Source organism: Anas acuta, chromosome 3, assembly GCF_963932015.1.
Source record: "Anas acuta chromosome 3, bAnaAcu1.1, whole genome shotgun sequence".
NCBI lineage: Eukaryota > Metazoa > Chordata > Aves > Anseriformes > Anatidae > Anas > Anas acuta.
Genome location: NC_088981.1, coordinates 10879199 through 10892756, shown reverse-complemented (window position 1 = coordinate 10892756; position 13558 = coordinate 10879199). Strand labels below are relative to the sequence as shown.

Genomic DNA, 13558 nt, shown 5'->3' with positions numbered 1-13558 from the left:
CCCTAAGGTATTATTGACTACACAAGTTTGGTGTTATGAAAGCAACTCACGATGAGAATGGCTGTGTCACTGCAGTACCGAACTAGAATTTGGCACATCCTTTGTGGTTCTACAAAGTCAATGCCAGGATTTAGGTTCTTACTCAGGAAAAGATAAAGAATCTAGCAAGTACCCTACACGAAGAGCTCTGCATAGTTGAATTCATTCACTTTGTATTGATGATCAGATAAAACAGTAGAAGGTATCATCATATTAAGCATTGACGTAACACAACGACCATTGTTTCCTCTGATTTCAGCACTGTAGATCATAGATACATGTAGCTCATTACCAACTTCTACCACACTTCAACATAGTAACTAAATTGAATTTCAAATTAGCTATTTCTAACCAACACAGGTCTAGTGATTGGTTAAAATAACTAGAATGATTGGAGTTTCACAACATATTAAAGGGTTTGCTTATTAAAAGCCTGCTAAGAAACAGGAGGGTGACTAACCTAGAAATTGTGAACGGTACAGTGACCGTATAATTTTCTAGAGAAATTACAGCCAGCAATTAAAAATACCTAAGTGCCTGTTTCAGACATTTAACTTGTTAAATATTTTTCACAGCTTTTCTAAATATACACTTTACATGCTGTATTTTAATAATAACAAGCCAAGCTTTGAAGTATAACAAAAGATTTTCACATATGTATTGGCAAGCTACTAATGCATTTGTTAAGTATATGCCATGCAGGATGGCTAAGGAGCTTAGTAATTTGCCAGCTGATTTCATGTTTCTGCATATTCTAGTCATGACAAGAAAATTAAATACAATAAAAATTAAAGTAAAAAGACACCATCTCAAATATCTTTTGATGTAAACTGTGCGAGATCAATCCAGACACTGGGTACCATGTAAAACACTACTTACATAATTCTTGTAAAGTGAACAGGAGATAAAAGAGCAAAAGTCCAGTGTTTGTTTGGGAAGGTAGCACACACGTTACTAAGATGAAGGGAGCAGCAGCTCCCAAGCACATGATGCATCCCGTAAGATATTTCTCGAGCACATTGTACAACAGCTGCAGGGATGGGCTGACTTCCTTCTCATAAAAACAGAACAGGGAAGCGAGGGCAGGACCCAAGCAGGAAATCATTCCACGTTCCCTAACTTTGCAACTATTTCACAAAGCCTCTGATTCCTTTTTATACTAAGAGACAAGGTCTCACCTGCACTAAAACTTACTTCCTTCCCTCCCTCTTATGAAGATGTTACCTACCGCAGCAGGCAACTACTTGAGGGGGAAGCAGGAGGCAACAGAAAACCAAACATCTGCAGTCCATGTTTCAATATAAAATATTTGCAGATGTTAAATCCTGATGCCAAAATAACTTACCAGATTAAAGATACATTGATTACACATGCTCAGGCTTTAAGACAAATACATAAAGCCAAAGTATTTTTTATTTGCAAAAAGGACTAGCAAGCCAAATTAAAAGGATTTCTTCATGTTGTTAAATTTGCTTAAGTAGTTGAAATGTTACATTTTCCAAGGGCATAAAAAACTTTTTTTTTTAACTGCATTTTAAAATAATTTGTCTTTCAAATAAAACTAAGCCAGGAAAGTTTCAGAACTGCATGAAAGCTTTTCCAGAAATAACGTAACAAATAAGAAGTGATTCACTTCTGAAAATGGCACATTACAAAAGACACCTCCTTTGGACAAAACCCTTAAATCAAGTGGTAGCATATTTAGTCACCATGAAATATAGGAAAGGTCAACAAAATAATCAACACTATCTGCAAACATACAGTAAACAAGGGACACTACCTCTTACCCTGAAAAAGCAGAATCAAATGGATGGAGGATACACAGTATCTCCAAATGGAAACAGATCAGCAAAAACTGCAAGAAATTACCAGCTATGAAGCAAAGGAATATGTATTTTTCTTTCCTGAGCGTTCCAGTGAAAAAGGCTTTCATCTGCCACTGAATATACCATATAATAAATAGACTTCATGCATAAATAAAACCAAAAATGACGAAAAAAGAAAAGTAGCAATGCCTGGTTTATAAAAACATCGAAAACGTTACCATAATTGAACACTGAGGAGTTACTGATGAGTAAGAATGAGTGGTGGAAGGTCCCCAGATTCCTGTCAGACATGCTGTCACCAGGCAGGCTGCTCATTTCCCAATTTGTCCCCTCCTTGCCCATGCTTCTTCCACCTTGCTTCTGCCCTAAGTTACTATTTCGGGACAGAATGAGCACAGCTGACCCCTAACTAAACTGCTTCTGATACAACACCTGTTTTAAAGGGTTAAGTTAAATCAGAACCTTTTGATAGAAACAAATAGGGAATGTCTATTCACACATCGATCCTAGCACACCCAAGTGTCAACCTCGGGTAGGAGAGCAGAGCAATGAAAAGCAGGTGGCAGGTGACTATGTCTTAGCTTAAATCAGATGCAGCTGACAAAGTACATCTGTGCTCTGCCATTAGGCCTTCAGGAGGGGCTCAGTAACACATCACCTGAAGGCAGGTGTGCACTGCATTAGCAATACACATATATTCATGTGTATTTACATGCACCTAACAGGCACATCAAGAATTTGAAACAACAACAACAAAGACTCCTGAAAATTATCTTTCTACAACTCAGTTTCTCTGGCTGGGGCTGGGAGGAGTGCCTACCACTTTTTGAAAAGTCTGTAAAAACTCATTAATCTACTTGAGTCTCCTCCACTAGGGGAAAGATTATCTAAACTCTGTGTGAATGTTTTTAATAAGAAAACAAACACTGAATAAACACAGAAATAAAGAAACGCAGTACTTTCCAGGAGTATAGCATAATCTATAACTGTTTTTGTCAGTTTCTGTAATTCTTTTTTACACTAAACGCATTGATAGGTATTTCATTCACATGTGGTCAATTAGGTAATGAACACACAAGAGAAAACACTGATTTTAATACAATGTACAGAGAATCTGGGTAACACATTGCTCATTTTCACCTATTATGAAGTATAATAGAAACAACATGCTCCCAGGATTTCAGACAAGTCTTTTTTTTTTTTTTTTTTTGGAGGGGGGGGAGGGGGGAAGACTGATTTAGTCTCAAAACTTCTCTATTTTGTTGAGCTTAAAAAAATATGTAGCTTCAAAAAAGAAAAAGGACATAACTTAGTAATATTAAAAATGCTATCAGTACCTAGGATATCAACCAGTATCTGGAAATGCATTTTTAAAAAGGATATTTAGAAACGCATTTTTAAAAAGTTGAAGTTTTAAATTTCAAAGCATTTTTTTTCCAAATGTCCCATGGATTATGTTACTAATTGGAAATATGTGGGAAATATTTCCCACAATTCTGTTTATAAAAGTCAAGTTCCAGTGTTAATTAGCAGCAATCCTAACACAGAAGGAAAACATTAAAATCACTTAAAATGATAAATAGTGTTGATTTTATGTAACAAAATGTATATTTTAAATATATAAAAAGTTATACTGGGTCAATCCAGAGGTCCACAGTGAACCATATCCTGTGTTTGACAGTGGCTAGCATACGTCTACAGATATAAAAGAAATAAGCAAATAATAACGCTTTCCTCAGTAGATGTATTAGATGCTCAGTAACATGAGGTTGCAGGGTTCTTCAGCCTGCATTTGTATTTAGAAGTCCTCAGTGATTGTTTTCTCCCAGAATTTATCAAACTAGTTTATAAAACTCAATTTTTTGCATCCACAACATTCTTGGGCACATAGTCCCACAAACCAATCTCACATGCATGAGGAACCATATCTCCTAGCTCATTTCAAAATTACCATGGTTTCATTTAACGCCCTCAGTTGTTAAATTAGAACACAACGCCATGCATGGTGCCATCATAACTTAACAGACCACTATTATTCTCACCTCCAGCTGTCTCTCTTCCAGGCTGAAGTGTAATAAATTGTTCCTTATATTGAAGAAGTTCCACACCTCTTAGGAATTCTTAGTTTCACTAAGGAGAGCTATAAACATACACAGTGTATAAGTAGACATGCCCTCAGTTTGCACCACAGCTCGGTGATGGTATAACTTACATTTCCTTCATTCTGTTCCTAATAATTCCAAAAACTTACTTCGTGTTTTAAAACACTGCAGTGAATTAAGCTGATGATTTCAGAAATTATAAGCTTTAAGAACTCACTCCCGTGTGGTGATAAGTTGTTCAGGACCCAGCATCCATGTGCAAAATTGTTCTCCCTCACCCCAAGACATCATCTTTACTTATTCATCTGTCATTTTATAGTACAGCCACTAAATACTGAGATTTTTTTTTCCAAACACTTCATTGCAAGTCTTTGCTATTCAGCTCCCTTTTCAGATGATCTACAAACAGCATCTGTCCCAGAGTTCCCTGTTCGGCTCCTTCTCCCTTTATCTGCTAGCCAGGTAATCTATTTAAGGACCACCTTTTTTAGCTCACTTTTAGCAACTTCAGTGAAGCACCTTGCCAACCATATTCAGGGAAAATAAGTGGGTTACAGCAACCAGATTTCCCTGTTCATTACATTCACTGGATCCTGTAAAGAAGCCAGTAGGCTGTGATGCATGACTTTGCTCTACGAACTGTGTTTCGATTTTTTTTCCCCCAATGTACTACACAAAAATACATATTCATTAATTCTACCTTAATGGGGCTTATGCTAATCTGTGTACTTGTAAGGGTTAGTCATTGTTCTAAGAGATTTACTAGTCCTATCATATGAGGCATTGCCTAAAACATGGAACTGAGGAAGTTCAAAAAGAATGAGATCTGCTAAACTGTATTAAAACCCATGGATTCTTTTACAGCTGAATTTTCAAAGTAAATGTCTCTGCTTCAAAAATTTCAGCTTTTAATGACATCTTAGTAAATAGCAAAACTCTACAAATGTCTTAGTACTCTCTCCTGCTGTGCACTATTCCCTCTCTCTTTCTCCTCTCTCATACTGATTCTGCTTCACTCAGCTCCCAGATTCCCCCTACAGTTAAACCAAACAACTGGAAAAAAAAAATCTCCTGTCTCTAAGACAATATTCTCACATAAAATGGTCCCTTTTTTATTTTAATCACTTTCTAGTTAAAGATACATATTTCTACATATAACAGATTATTTTTCGCTTTGCTCTATTATTAAGCACATTATAAAGACGTGCCATAGGTCTTCTAATGCTTCATGGTATTTCCCATTACTTTAAATTCTTCATTTAAGACTTTCTTCATGCCTACCAAGGTCACAATACCTCCCTCCTTAATGCATCTTCTAAATGGATGGAGGCTATAGAAAAACTTACAGAAGAAGGCAGCTCAGTAAATTAAGATATGCTAATAAAGAGCACCTAAGATTTCAACTGAACTAAATCTTGGTTAACTGCCATGGCTATGTCAATCCAGCAACTTATTAAAACTGTAAAATAAAACTGACTGACTTATATCCTCAGTGCAACTAATTGTCCATAACATGCACCTATCTGCTTAGCTCTGTAAGGGTAAAAGAAACATGATTTACAAGCAACAAGCATTGCTACCTGCTGCATTGCAATTTAATGCCCACAAACAGTAAAAACAAGATAGCTACCACTGCCAGCTGCTTCATATCCTGCAAGAGGCATTGTTTTCATCAGTTCCAATTTTGCCTCTCTGAAAAACGTTCTCAAAACTTAAAGACCTTAAAAATCAAGAGCAACATAGCATTCTGCTTTAATAAGAACAGTGCATGTTTCTTTAAACAATGATCAGTTGACAGAGAAGTGAAAACCAGGGCCAGCCTACATTACATGCCAAGAAAGACAACTGTTTATTAACTTGCAAGTCCTTTTAATTTATTACCATATCAAGGATGTATAACTCAGATTTGTAATCAACAACAACAAAAAATATTTTTGTGCCATCAGTGTAAGAAAAAACTTTTTTTTTTCCCCTGCTCACTGAAGCACAGTTCTGGTCTATATCATTCTCAGTTCCCAAGCTTCTTTCCGCCTCTCCTTATCTCTGTCTTCATTTTCCCACTGTCAAAGCCTGTTTTTCCAGGAAGGAAAGTTATGGTAAAGATGAGGAATATTGTTCAGCACCTCTTTGCCCTTTGGCACTGCTATCAAACGCTGGGATTTTATCTACCACATTAGCAGAGATCTTACAAAAAACACATTCCTTTTTGTATAATGTACACGGTGGTCACTCAAACAATAACCAATAACAGATGTCTGAAGTGAGGAGAATGGACTATTTAGCTAGAACTTTATAAATTCTAATGATACTTTCCCAGATTTGAAACCTTGACACTTAATTTATAACTATCAGCATGGCCATATACTTTTCTTTGTCGGTTTACTTCTAGTTCCAACCTTGGTAAGTATACTTTGTACATCAAGTTTTAAGTTTCACTATGACCTTGCAGATAAACTCACCCTCAACTTACATTCATTTAATAGCGTAAAGATAGTGGCCAGAAATGAAAATACCTTTGCAAAGAATCCGATACCCAAGCAAGGAATTCTGATGGGGGCTATGAACTTAAGTGCTTACATGAAATTACTGGTCACATTCAGTACACTGCTTTGACCATTTGGGAAAGTTTTTCTTTCAGAGGAAGCACAAAAGTATATAAGAAATGTAACCTGTCAGATTTTTTTTCCACTGAAGCTTTAACATTGCAAGACTTTTTTTTTAAAAAAAATTTATTATTTTGCAGGGATTTTTAAAAAGCACTTGCACTCAGTATGCATGGGATATGAAGGATATTTCAAGCAGCTATTCTTTACAGCTTAGTATTACAAGAAAGCTTTGGAGGTTTTAGAATAAAATCTGCCAAGAATCTACATACATTAACCATATCTGCCAAGAGCGCTTTTACTCCTACATAAAGAGCAGGACCACAGATCAATACGGCATAAACAGAAGCCGTGATTTTTGTTTAGTTGTTTTTTTTTAAAGACTACTGTTTTTACAGCAGTGTGTTATATTTAATCAACTTGTTTTCACCATTACTTTTAACAGAGTTTCCTATATGTAATTTTTTTTAATGACTGTCATGCAAAATTGATCTCAGCTACAGAAGCAAATCATACCAACAATAGTACCAGCAATAAAAATGAATAGACTTTAAAAACAAAGCAAAACAAGACAGCATCAAATTCTGCCATCATAACATTTATGCATAGGTGTAAAAAAGGCTTACAGAAACTTAGAGATGACTTGCTGTACTCAAGAACAAAATCCATCCTTTAGGATCTTAAACTTGTTGATCTGTAAAAACAAGTAGATCCTTTACAGGTTTCACATTTCTGAATAAGATGAACAAAAGTTTCAAAAAAAAAAAATACGCAGCTCCAACATTTGAAAGGTTTGCAATCAGCTTCAATGGAATAAATCCATTTGCATTTTCCTCAAGACATTCAGCCATGAATTTCAGGGTCATTTTGGGGGGAACACACTTCCCCTTTGGAAGAAAAGCAGTGCAACAGTAGCTTCCTTTGTAAAGGTTTTGCCCTCTGTGGGCAGAGATAAAGAGATCCATGAAACATTCTTCCAACAGATAGATCATATTACAGGTCTGAAAGTTTCTTTTCTTCCTTAACAATATTCACCTGCACCCATCTTATTAGAAACCCATAAAGTTCAAAAAGACAGGTTGGCAAGATGGAAAGTCCTTTTAATATACTGCAAAATATTTCTGATAGAGCTTAGGTGATGCCTCAGCGGTCAGAAATATACTGAAATACATGAAGATTGATGCAATTAATATAATAACACCTTCAGTGTTAAAAGAGCTATAGCCATTGCACAATTCCAAGAGTGAAAATCACAGGAGGAAAATGCAAAGATGAACCTTTGCACTTGGTCCAGTTATCACCTATGGAAAATAACAGTGGGTAATACCATGACAACTAAGGGTCTTCAACAATATCTGCAAAGCTAGACTGTTACGGCTGAGTTTTCAGTTCCTATACGTCTGCATCTATTTAATGAGCCAACAAAGGAAAGAGGACACTTTTGCAAAGTAAAAAAAACACTATATATATATATATATATATACACACACACACACACGTGTTTGTGTGTTTTTCCTTATATTTCAACAGGAAAAAAAAACATTTAAAGGAAATTACTATTTAGAAAGCAATAGCTTTTTTTTTTTTTTTAATTAAAAAGGGGATAGTGTGCTAGCCTGTCTTTGTTAAAAGGAATGAAAAAACAGATGACAGCTCAGGATAGATTACAGTTCCTGGATGTCAGGATCATGGAGAACAACAGAGACAGGAACAAATGAACATACTGTCCATTTTATCTGTGTCACATTAGTAAGAAGAAGAAAAAAATACCACTTTAACGTGTCTGAAATATACCCATGTATGTATATATATTTTTGCTTGAATTTATTAACAAATTCAGAGTTTTAAGAAAAACACAGAAGGACAAATATTTGTAGAAGACACAGCAAAAAAAAAAAGTGTGTTACTAATCAACTAATAAGGCCTACTATGTTGCTAAGGGACATAGTTAATTTAAGAGGACATATTCCCTTACTTGTCAGACACAAAGACTGGATTTATGCGATCTACTGCAAAGTAATTAACATCAAAGAGAACACTAGAGACCAGGGTGTGGAAACATTTACATTCATTAATATTAACGATTACCACATGATAAAACTGCTATATGCTCCAAATCTTGCAGGCTTTAAAGTTTTTCAATACAGCCTTCAACCTTCCTTTATTAGGCTGAAGATGTTCGGAAGTAATAGATCTAAAAAATTAATAGGTAACAGTCATCCTGAGCTTAGCAAAAGTTACATCTTCTTGAACCCATACACTAATGATGAATGGCTGAATATGCATGACTAGCAAAAAAAAAATAGTCATTGGTAGTATTTGGTAAATAGCTTCTCATAAAACAATTTCATAAAAAATGCTTCAGAAAATTTAAATGAAAAATGATAACTTTCAAATATCCCTGCAATTTCATCAGCTGAGCATCTTTTGAAACATTTGGACAAACACACAAGTATTTAAAAGACATCAAGGGAGGTGTACACACTTTTAGATAAAATATTAGGCCTGATATAAATGTAGATGAGATTTTTTTTTTTTAAATCTATTCTTACAGACTTCCTGTGTTATAAGAGGCTTTGACTTTTTTTTTTGTGGGGCTGAGGGATGGGGATTTATTTCATCCTCCATTAACTGATTAAGAATAGCAATAGCTAGAAGATGACATTCGAGAACAGGCCTGACCTTTCTAATAAAGTCTTGGAAAATGGACTCCTAGGACAATTTACCTATATTCTAGTTAAGTACACCTTTAAAGACTTACTCCTCTAAGAACACCACCATGAAGTGAACTTTACCTTTTGCAGCTCAAACTGCCTTACACAGATATTATTCATCTCTTTGTAAGAAAAATGCTTACAGCGAGTCAGTGATATATTTAAAACACAATCACAATATGCTACAGAGAAACAACCAAAAAGACCAATAACTGCAGGTAAATGAGTTACATTTAACAGTTTCTCTCTACAACCTTGGTAAGGACAGGCAGAAAACTGATTAAGTAAAACCTACCATATGGTGACATGTTGACTCCCACAGGGAAATTAGCAGAATGGGAAGCACCACAGAAGTCTCTGCCAACTGAACCAATACAATTAACCTACCTTAAAACATTATCCTTACTTTAGATTAGCACTAGAGAAGGATAAAACATATTTTGACTGACTCCAGGGACCTCAAGTTTTCCTTCTATGGTGCAAAGTAGAGCACATACTACATGTATAAAGCAGATGACTTCCACCATCATCTCCCAAAAGCGATGCTTTCTAACATCTAGACTTTCCTAATCTCATCCCTATTCCCAGTTGGCAAATGCAATCTTGTGCCCCCCTTTACCCCCACCCCCAAAAAATCCTGTCACTCAAGACTTTCCATCAGTTTGGATCTCCCTTCTTACTCCTAATCCTTAGCTCATGATCAAACTACTATACTCATTCCTGTTTTACTCCCCCTCCTCCATACTTTGGAAAAAGAAAGGGCGACCAGGAGATCTGTTACTCTGCCATTACACCTTTTATTATTCAGCTTTCAGTTTGACTCTACCTACACATCTCTGCTCCACTGATCATGTACATCATTCTCCTCCTTATTCCTGCTCCCTTAAATAAGCCACCCCGCCATGTAGAATCACAGAACCACGTAGGTTGGAAAAGACCTTCAAGACTGTCAAGTCCAACCATCAACATGACCTAGCAAGTCTCGCCACTAAGCCACATCCCTTAGTGCCCTAGAGTTTCTCCTCTTTGCTTTTAAATCAGATTCCATCTTTATTCAGGATTGTCTGCAGTAATACAGGGGGCAATACTGAGATTCAGGGTCCTCTACTGAGATTTTTTTCTCAGAGGGATTTCTGAACTAGGTATTGAAAGCTTTTCTACCAACAAATGTAAACTAATTTTTTTCCAGATGTGTATAACTTGGAGAGCATGTTTTTCAAAGTAGTGGCGAAGGGTTCATCACAAAACTCAACCTGCAATTTGTCACTTCCTAAAGCTTGTGATTTGGTATCATAAAAAATACAATAATACATAGCTGGTAGGTATTTTTTTTCTTCCCCAAACCATTTGCAGGGAGCAATAAGTAAAAAATTAACTTTAAAAAAAAACATAGGTATTAGTATACATAACATATATAAACTAAATGCATTATGTGCATCTGTTGACGAGGCCAAGCATGTTATCAGTTCAACCTGGGTGGAAAAAAACAGTTAAGAGCAGTTTTTCAAAGGCCTTTACTATGCCATAACATACAGCTAGAAGATCTACTGAGTCTGGAGAAAAAGTTTGTGTTCCCATTGCTGTACTAAACAGATACTTTGCACAACATTTGCAAATCTAGTTGGATGCTTAAACACAAGAAAATATGCTATGTCTAAAAATTATATTTATACGTATATATAACATCTTTTACAGATATCCTTAACCTTATCAGGTTCATACTATAAAGAAATGAAGAACAGTCTATTAGTTCGTAGTCTTTACGATTTTTTGTGATTAAGATGATATGGGCATTAATATTAAATGTGTGACCACTACACTTGCAGTTCATAATGGTAAGAATGCTGAAAACTTACATCAAATACAAAAATAAATAAAAGAAAAAATCCTAGCTGGGGTAAAGTCATGCTGGGTCTTCAGATAACTGTGACATGAAAGAGATCTACATTCCTGTCTCCTCTCTCTGACAATTTCATATAAAACGGTAGTTACAGAATCTTGTTCAATACATTGTGCCTTTGCCTACCAACGTACATAAGAAAAATATTTATGAAATTTATGGCTCAAACATCTCTCTAAAGAGCCCAAAGCCAGCTGAAAACTAAAACCAAGAAAACCTTTGTTTTTCTAAAACCAGAACGATGATGCAAAATAATTCTTTGATCTATTATCTATTTGAAAGTACTGAGCTACATGCAGACAGTAATTGCCGACAAGTCCCAGTAGTAAACAAACCAGTTTCACATTTTACATATTATCAAGAGGCTACAGAATTAATGGTTACAGCCAAAGAAATGTTGACACAGTTGCAGTTTGAGCCTTAACATGCTGATCATGTTAAAATGGTGCACAAGAAATATTTTTCCACTTTGTAAAAAGCCAGACTGTTTACATGCGTAAGTGGCTAGAGACTTTGCTGTCTGTGTGTGGTCTTAACATTTCAGTATCATAACCATGAATATAAAGAGAAGCAGCATGAAATAACCTATTATAGTTACAATGAATGCCAGACTGCCAATATTAGAAGTGTTGAGATTAAAGTGTCTCAAAATGAGCGTTAAAACATACACATATCCACATGTTTACCCCCCCCTTTAAAAAAATATTAAATTTAAACAAAGGTTTTTCAAAAGTAAACAGAATACTTATATATCACAAAAGGAAGCTAATTTTTCTTCCCTTTACATTGTTTAGAAAGGGAAAGAATCGTGGAAAAGAAATCAGGAAATTAAAAATAACAAATACAGTCATTAAAAACCAACACATTCTGAAACTATGGTAACTTTGCTTGTATCCTCTTACCATATAGGATATATTTTTTCATTACAGGTTTAAATATTATATCACAGCTACATTACAAGAAAGTCTTAAGTATCTAATTTGCTGTTGCCTTACTTGGAAACCACTAAAAAGTCTTCTGCAACAACTGGTATTTTTATTATTATTATTATTCTCTTTAAATAAAACAGATTTTCTGCTCTCAGTTTACTAAGGAGAGCACTGTGAGTCCATCCGGGTATAGAAGATGCAAGCTATGTGCAACACATAGGGACCAACTAGTAGGTTTACCAGTCACACACTTATATAAACATTTAAAAAATGGCATAGGTCATGTGTATGAAACTGTCCCATCTTCCAATCCTAAATGTTGCAATGAAGCATAAGATACCTACAATTTTGAGAAGCAGGTACACAACATGAATAATACATTTTCTTCAATCATTCAATACAGGGATTATCAATAGTTTCCACACTAGTTGAAGTTTTCTCCTGCCACGACCAACAATAAAAAGCAGAGATCATAATCTTTCCAGCATGTATTTATGAACCCCACTGAACAGCTGAAATTTCTAAAAACTCATTGGAGAAAAAACATAAAAAAGACAGAGTGAACATACAAGATTGCATCAAGAATGTGGGTATAAAAAGGTTAAAAGGATAAGTAACCAGAAACCTGTTTCAATCTGCCTTTATTTTTATTAAATGTTCATTTGTGTATATAGAAAAGTAAAGAGGGAAGGAAAATTTGTCTATTAAGGTTTCCATTTGTTTATACCCCACTGATATTTTTAATGTGTACTAAAAAAAGATATTTTCTTCAAAATAGTTTATTCTCTAAAATTATTGGGTTAAAAATTGATGAGAAAAAAATCATAAATATAACGATGAACAGAATTAACACTATGGGAACATTCTAATTCGATAAAATTTAGTTTTGGACACTCATGTCTCAATGAGGTTGTGCTTGTGCTCCAGAAGCATTTATGAAACATCTTACCCTAGGACTTTAACAGCATGGCTCCTAAATGCGAGAAATTAAGTTAGCAGGAAAAAACAAAACAAAACAAAACAAATAAATAAATAAAAAACCACCACACCTACGAAGACTAATTCACTCGGCAAGGAGCGAATGATCCTTGAAAGGGTTCTCTCCGAGGTGCCCGAAGGAGGCCTCCCCTCCCCAGGTGCCCTCTTCCCAGCCTCTGCCGCGGTGCCTCCGCCTGCCCGGGCCCGCCGCAAGCGCTGTCCGCGGCCGCGTGGTGCTGAAGCGCTGCGCCCCGGCGGCGGCTGCTCGCCTGCCTCTGGACCCCGTCGCTGCATGGCCCCGGCTTGCCATGGGTGTTTTCTTCCCGCCGGCAATGAGGCATCAAAAGCCTGCAAATTTTCTCTCCCCTGTTTCATCGCGCTGTTACCCGTCGTTATTTGAATACAGAAATATTTCTTACACACTCAGAATGACCAAAGTAAAGAGGGAAGAAATAAAAAATAAGCAA

The 13558-nt window shown here is 35.8% G+C and overlaps 1 protein-coding gene across 22 annotated transcripts in view; it reads right to left on the bottom strand.

Annotated features, from left to right (window-relative positions):
• SLX4IP (SLX4 interacting protein) overlaps nt 1–13558 on the bottom strand; it is a 77256-nt gene that overhangs the window by 46223 nt on the left and 17475 nt on the right. For 2 of the 22 annotated variants that reach the window (XM_068675679.1, XM_068675677.1), the window contains exon 1: nt 2084–2407. The exons of 19 other annotated variants lie outside the window; for them this stretch is intronic. Coding sequence is in view for 1 of the 3 variants with exons in the window: in XM_068675677.1 (XP_068531778.1) it covers nt 2084–2086 (3 nt within the window). In the remaining 2 variants the exon portion in view is untranslated. Of the gene's footprint in view, nt 1–2083; nt 2408–13558 lie in introns of those variants that run through there. One more of the 22 variants, XM_068675689.1, reaches the window with a different exon arrangement.